This window comes from Tinamus guttatus, unplaced genomic scaffold (genome assembly GCF_059628265.1).
Source record: "Tinamus guttatus ecotype Peru unplaced genomic scaffold, ASM5962826v1 Tinamus_guttatus_pri_ptg000035l, whole genome shotgun sequence".
Lineage (NCBI taxonomy): Eukaryota > Metazoa > Chordata > Aves > Tinamiformes > Tinamidae > Tinamus > Tinamus guttatus.
Genome location: NW_028288569.1, coordinates 7,377,669 through 7,385,150, shown reverse-complemented (window position 1 = coordinate 7,385,150; position 7,482 = coordinate 7,377,669). Strand labels below are relative to the sequence as shown.

At 38.6% G+C, this 7,482-nt stretch overlaps 1 protein-coding gene across 1 annotated transcript; it reads left to right on the top strand.

Annotated features, from left to right (window-relative positions):
* Positions 1-472: 472 nt before the first annotated feature.
* Positions 473-7,482, top strand: TMEM45A (transmembrane protein 45A). Its single transcript, XM_010214932.2, has 5 exons — positions 473-662; positions 3,071-3,283; positions 3,917-4,101; positions 6,246-6,391; positions 7,248-7,482. The coding sequence occupies exons 1-5, from the start codon at positions 473-475 to the stop codon at positions 7,339-7,341; spliced, it is 828 nt and encodes a 275-aa protein (XP_010213234.1). The 3' UTR covers positions 7,342-7,482.

Below are 7,482 nucleotides of genomic sequence, written 5' to 3'. Positions count from 1 at the left end.
GCGTCTATGCACAATTATTTTTATTGTTCAGTCTGCTGTTGCCCTAATACCTGCTTGCCATGCAAAGAAACATGTAACACTCTAAAGGCGGAAAAAAATCAGTTTTGAATATTTCTGTTCTCTCTTCTGCTAGTAATTTCAATAGCGTGACATAGTGTGCTATGCCTTTTTTTCTCTTAACTTGTGAGCTGCAAGCTTTGCCTTTCAGGTCGACTGTTTTGCAGTTGGGCGACTTATTCATGTTCAGCAAACCTTGGGAGAACAGCTGGGTGTTTTGATCAGCATTTGAACGGAAAGTAAATACTCCAGATCTCTTTGATTTTAAATAAAGCGTGAGGTCTTAGATCAGTTACAGTCTTTCAATCTATGGAGGATGAGACTTCCAGATTATGTCCAGTAAAATTCTACCACCATTCCAGTAATCAGTCTGCATTTTTTCATTTATCTTCAGGTTACTGTGTAGCAGAAAACCATGGGCAATTTCAAGGGTCATGCCCTCCCTGGGAGCTTTTTCATTCTTTTTGGCTTGTGGTGGTCAGTGAAGTATCCACTGAAGTATCTCTGTCGAAAAAACAAGAACGCCTGCTACCTTGGCTCCAGGGCAGGATTTCAGCGCCTGGAATTTGTTGAGGGGATCATCAAAGCTGTCTTTGCCCTGATTGGTAAGTTAGACAAGTAAGTCTTGTGGAAAATAACACAAGTGCCAAGTGGTGTGCTTTTTCATACTTTTTTTTCTAAGTTTGTTCTTTGATAAATGTACCCAGTTTGAATTTTTTTAATTAGTGTTGCAAAAAGTATAGTGTTACAAACATCACAGTGCAATTTCTCCATTTTTTTTCTGTCTTCAGTTTAAGAGAGGATGCCGTTCTGAGCAATGCTTCAGATGGATACAAGCTGTTGGGCTCAATAAATAAAACTGGAGGGAGATCTGGAGCGGACAAGGAGGTTGAACTTAATTCCCCTTGACCTTTAAACACTCATCTAAGAACTACTGATGCTACCATTATTAATTATAGACTTAGGATTGCGACACAGTCTCCATGTATAGCATGGAGCTTATTTACAAAGTTTTAGAGCTTCTTTATCCTTCCTCGCGGATCTCCCATTTGAAAGTTCCTACCCTGTGCACTACTTGAGGGAGGGAGATGCGTTATTTGGCTGCGGGGCTCTCACATGCAAACTGTTAGCTCCAGACAGCAGGAACATTGTTGGGCTATTTTGAGTCTAATAGACTCAGCCCACTGCCTTGAATAATTTCAGAGGGCCTTCTAGCTTTCACATATGTGTAATCTTCTGCATATTATTGATCAACTACATAAATGCAGATTTTTTTTTTTATTAACAGCACTCAAAAATGAAAATATTCACAAGAAAACTCTGAACTTCAGATCTTATTGCTGCAGAATTGTTACAAAGGGAGTGATGGGTTTGCACCCTGCTGTGGACTGGCTTGGAGATAAACTCAAGGAGGTGGTTTAGAGAGCTAGACGGTTGGAAATGCCTCCTCCTTCTTTCAAATTCCAGAGTGGTGTATATTAGCAAATTAGGGAGTAAGTGAGAGAGGACTGGGGGAAGATCAGTACACATGGAGCTCAAGTTGAAACAATCTTAACTTTTAACATTAAGATCATACTTTATCTCTCTACTCTTTTTTAAATGCTTGCAATTCCCTGTGTCTAATCATGCTGCCAATGTTATCCCATTACCTCGTGCCAAAATCTTCCTCCTTTTCCTTCTCCTCTGGGAGTTGTATCAATTGAGATATATCAGCAATTAAATGATGTTTTGTGTACAGTATATTGTTTGATAGCTTTAAAATTACGAAAACCTGATTAATACCACTTATTTTGAAGTGTGGGGGGAAGACTTTTCTCTTACAAATCTCTAAGTGAGTATCTGAGATAGTTGGGCATCTAAAACAGAAATCCGGTGTTTTTGATTTCACTCTGAAAAAAGAAAAAGCTGTATGATGATTTCAATTCCAGTTTAAAAATGTAGACTGGAAAGTCTGACGAGAACAAACACTCAAAGCAGCAGCAGGGGTAAAAACTGTTGTTTTCTGTGTAAGGCAAGCTTGAAATGAAGGTGGAAAAACCTTATGTTTATTCTTCAGCATATCTACTTATATAGGAGGATATTGGCACGTCCTGTGCTGAACAGTATAGTTAACTTTTATATCTTAACAACATAATGTATTTTAAGCACAAGCTTCCTTGATCAAATAAAGTATCTAAAAGCAGCTTCCCCTTTTCTGGAGTACTGTATTTTGTTAGCAACACAACAAGGGGCCAAGGTAAGGGAAGCGGTAAAGCAGCAGTTCACATATTAACTGTTTACATGTCCTCAGGGGACCTTTAATAAGTGTGCACAGTGAAGGAATTTCCTTTTATGGTTTTATAGGAAAGTTTTCCTTGGAATTAAGCGCTTGAGCTATGCCAGCCTATACATTGCAGGAGAATGAATCGGTAAATCTTTCTTTTGGGGAATTTAGCTTGTGTTAAACTCATGTTTAAACCACTGGAAAAGACAGCTGAAAAAATTTAGTCAGCAGACTGCCACAATAGCAGTTATTTAAAAAAAAAAAAAAGGCAGCACAAAATAGCTGTCTCCATTTTCACTGCTGGAAACTAAGATGCAAATAGTTCTGCCAGCAGTGGAACTGCAGCCTGGTTTCCTGTGGCTTTCTCCTTTCTGCATTATGTGGTGTTTAATATATGCTCTATGGCTTTTCCCTCAGAACAGAAATTTACTTAATCTCTCCTCTAGCCACTACCTATTATCTTTAAAATTTATAGAAATTTAATATCTCTGAGGCCTCGGTTCCTTTTCAATTCACTTGAGTTTGTGCAACATTTTTAAAACTTTATTGGGAATGGCACACATGGGAAGAAGGGAGCAAAACACGGTACTCAACCAGAGCAGCCCTCAAGAAACCACACTAAAGTCCAGAATGACCAGCATTTTTCTGCTTTGGGATATATTGTAGTCTCTCTTGCTTGTGTAAATACTTATTGTCAGCTTATACCTTTAGCATCATGACAAGTGACAATGGGTCTCATTTCACCTGCAGGAATGGTGGCTGAGCAGTTTGTTCCTGATGGACCTCACCTGAAGTTGTATAATTACGAGGAAAAACACTGGGATCACTTGGTGAACTGGCAGCATGCCACCATGTATCTCTTCTACGGCATTTCGGGGCTGGTTGACATTGTGGCTCATGGGACGAACGCGTTGCCAGTGGCCATGGACCGAATGATGCTTTCGTTAGCAGTTTTTATTGAAGGTGAGTTTCTATCTCTGTGCAAAGATGCTTGTGAAACTCATCAGGTTTATTTGTATTTAGAAGCATGAGTCTTTTGGCTGAGATTCTCAAAGTAACCTTAGAGATTGAGTGCCCATATTTGTGTCAGAGTTGAGTATTTAACTCCCTAAAATACTTTAAAAAAATTATCTAGGCCCTTCTTAAACTGTTAGAATTTGCCTGTGGTTCAGCCTAGGAACGTGATCATGCATTGCACAGGTGTACCTGTGCTTTCCTAACTAGATAGGATAGCACCAGAAATTCAGTGAGCAGCAGCACAAGTATATTTTGAGTTAGTACCCAAGGCATTTGCTGCAACTTATGTACTGATTTGGTGCCCAAATTGTTATCTGAAAGCCACTGTGGGTGCTTTTATCTGCCTAAGAATTGCATGTTGGAAGATGTGACATACTTGATTTACATTTCCTGTACACACAGTATGTCTCAGAGCCTCCCTCTTGTCATGCCCCACAGACAGATGCATGAAACTTTCTGTAATTGTGTCTTTTAAATTAAAGATTAGTTTTCCATATCATTTTCCAGTGTAACCTCAAGAGCAGAAATATAGAGGCATCGGTCTCTGAAATGACACTTAATCTGATCACTTTATTTCAGGTTTTCTCTTCTGTTACCACCTTCATGGGAGAGCCATGCTGGATGTTCATGTTCATCAGTTATTGTTAATTGCTATCTTTGGAGCAGCTGTTTGCATATTTCTGGAAGTTTTCTTCCGTGGCAGTATTGTCCTAGAGATGCTCCGTACAAGCCTCTGCATATTACAAGGTAGCTGGTTCTGGCAGGTGGGTCACTTTTCTGCCTTAGTGGTCTCTTCCTTTACCACTATTATTCATTTGTCTCTTTCCAGATGTTTCACAAGAGATATAAAATGTCTTTTCAACACAGATCTTAAAGGACTCACAGATAACAACTGACTCTTAGTACCCCTTCAAAGAGATAGGACTACTTACCATGTCCATTTTACAGATGAAGAAGACTTTTTACGTCTTTTATCTCAATCAGTAAAAAAGCTAAGGTTGTTTGGTGTCTAAGCTCTCCCTTGCTATAATTATTCCCTTTGATCTCTGTACCATTTGGTTCAAAAGTTGCAAGCTAAAAGGCAGAGATTTAACAGCACCATATGTATATATATAGTATTCTTTACAAAGACAGTCAACACAGCAGTGGCAGCAGTGAGTAAATGCCAGCAGACCGCAGGAAAATCGAGGCAAACAACCCATTGACATTGCCAAAAAGAGGAACAAAGGTGGAAATTATCTTTAATGTGCTGAACTAGTGGTATCTTTCCACTTTGTAAAACCATATTCAAGAGGTGTTCAAGCTCCTGAGTGCCACCAAGACACTGGGTGGCGCAAAGGTTCCTAGTTTTACAGTATTCTGGCATTTGAGCAGAAGAAGTAACAGTCTAAACTTCGATATTTCTGAGATATGGCTCATCTGAGATGAAAAAGAACTCATCAAAATGTAGCTGTCATGCCTTAGTTTATTTGTGATTCTGTTTGATTAATGCAATTGATATTTGATAGCAATCTGTTCTTTACTGTTAGAACAAGAGAGAGAATTTAATGAGTTGATGCTCTCTTGTCACAAAGAAATAGGAGTATTCGTAACTATGTTTGATCTTATAGTGGAAAACTGAGTCACCCCAGTGATTTTGCTTTCCGGCATGTCTAGACGGGCTTTCCTTTTTCATATGCTGGCCAGACGTGATGAATAAAATGTTCGCTGTTCCTTAGGAGAACTGGACACTCAGCCCCAAATCAAATATTTAAATACTTGCTCTGGCAAGATGACAGACCTCCTAAACTGCGGATTTTTTTTTTTCTGTAAAGAACTCAATGCTGCAGCACTTAATGTTTTGTTTTCTTGTTCGCAAACTTTTCTTTGGTGACTTGAGAAGCTTTACAATAGAGGAATGAGACACAATCATTTATTCTTCATTGTCTGCCTAGTCTAATTTTAAAACAAGTAATTTCTTTACTTGACTCCAAAATAGTTGAGTTACTCCAGAAACAATGTGGAGTTTTATGTTTTGAAGTAAAAAATGAAGAGCTAAAAATACAACAGACTTAAGTGTAGCTTTATTCACACCTACGTTATACTTCGACTGTATGTGTGACTGGAAACCACATACTGGCAAATTTGTAAAAGGTAAAGGGGCTTTTTTTCTGCATCATCAATGCTTTCATTCATTGAATTCTCTGCATGTAACTGCAAAATGCACTCCTCCCTTCCTTCTTCCTCTTCTCCTATGTCCAGCTCCAAAATTCTCAACAAAATTGCTTTGAAGAGTGTTAGGCTGGTGCTTACCTAGTCAGAGCCCCGAATTGCCATGCTGGTTCCTAGCTGCCTGGCTTGTACAGTAGTATGTGTTTGATTTTTCCCAGCTCTAGAAAACCAAATACCCATTGTGCTTCACACCAGTTAACAGCCTTGAGTAGGCAAGCTACATTTTTATATAATTTCAAAAATGGATCTTGTCTCTGAATTGGCCAGAAGAAATAGCTAGGGCTTGCCTTTCTTACTAACTTGTTTTTACCTTTTTTATTAATTTGTTGGTCTTGTGAACTATGTAACACTCCTGGGAAGAAGGGAGTCCTCATGAACAACTGGACAGGTTTTCTTGTTGGTGGTATGTCTGCAGTTCAGACCACACATGCCTGAGTATCAGCCCCTCTCCCTGTAGTGCACAGTTCTGATCACCAAAGGACTTGCTGGGTCAGTTTGATAATTTATTGAGCACAAGCAGGAGGCCTCTGGAGCGGGCTCTGTATCTTCAAAGGCATTGCTGCAGTACTGCATAAAAACTGTCCATCACATCCTAATGTGACTATTTCAAAACTTTTTTCAATAATAATTGCAGAAATAATCATGTGATGTGGTACTGGATAAATGACAGGTGATGATTTCTTTTATTTTATTACAGATTGGCTTTGTTCTTTATCCTCCAAATGGGAGCCCAGAGTGGAATCAGATGGATCATACTAATATGATGTTTCTGACAATGTGCTATTGCTGGCATTACGCTTTTGCTTTTCTTATCCTTGCAGTGAATTATACAATTGTCAGCTGGTAAGTTACTTGAAATACTAAAACTTTGGAGACTTCTCTGTTTAATCTACCAGGAAATTTACTGCAGAAAGATTTTACTGACAAATCAAAAGCGTTTCGCAAAATGATTAACTCTTTTGCAAGATAAAACAAAAATAGATATTGGTAGTTAGTGAACAGAGCTCACTGTTTCAGCAGAAGGGGGAAATAACATACATACAGTACCTTTCTGACAACATAATGTTTCTCACATAAAATGAGCTCTTTTGATAGTCTTCTACATCTATAATTGCCTAAAAAACTTAGAAGTAGTAGAGCTTTTTTTCTTAAAAATATTATCTTCCTGTGTTTGTCTATACCGATTCTAAGTGACTTAGTCAACAGGTTTCCCCACTTAACTTTGAACTTGCAGGCTTCATGGGTGTTGCTTTCCCTTGATCAAACCTATTTTTTTCCACTAGCCAGTTTCATTTCTTTATTTCTAAAAATAAATATGTCTTCCATGTCACTCAGTGTTAATTCTTACACACACACAAAAAAACCCGCAGTTGTAGAGTTGACTGCATTAGGAAAAGGAGCCTGATTCTACCAAGGGTGATCACTTTCTGTTTGAGGGATCCTACTAAGCCTTTTTGTGCGTGGTGCTAAATTTGATTCTCACCTTGATTCTTTACCCTCACCATTCTCATATCCCTTCTTAATGAGGCTTTGGCCATATTTAGTTCTTGCAATCTTTCTTCACAAAGGAATCATTCTAACTACCTGATGAGATACAGGAGTTATACAGGTTATTACCAGGTCAGATTGCCAGGTCTGCCTTTAAGTCACTACCTGTTTTTTTGATGCATCTCTTTTTGTTTGTTTTTCTTTTTCCCAGGGCAGTTCGTTCAAAGATTAAAAAGTCCCAATCCATGGAGCTGGGGTTACTGAAAACATCTGAACGGGACCAGGAGTCCGAAGATGAAATTTAGTATGAATGGGACTTTACTACTTTGCCCACTCTACTATTAGGCTAGTTGTTACCTCATTTCTAGGCTTTTTTACCATCTTATTCATCCTTTATACAACTTGCTATGCAAATATCGTCCTTGGGAGTACTGTATACATCTGCA

Bases quoted from the DNA above. Each gene is read 5' to 3' on its own strand.
- TMEM45A (XM_010214932.2), top strand. From the start codon at position 473: ATGGGCAATTTCAAGGGTCATGCCCTCCCTGGGAGCTTTTTCATTCTT. The intron at 663-3,070 runs GTAAGTTAGACA...TTTCACCTGCAG, and splicing joins AGCTGTCTTTGCCCTGATTG to GAATGGTGGCTGAGCAGTTT. The intron at 3,284-3,916 runs GTGAGTTTCTAT...ACTTTATTTCAG, and splicing joins GTTAGCAGTTTTTATTGAAG to GTTTTCTCTTCTGTTACCAC.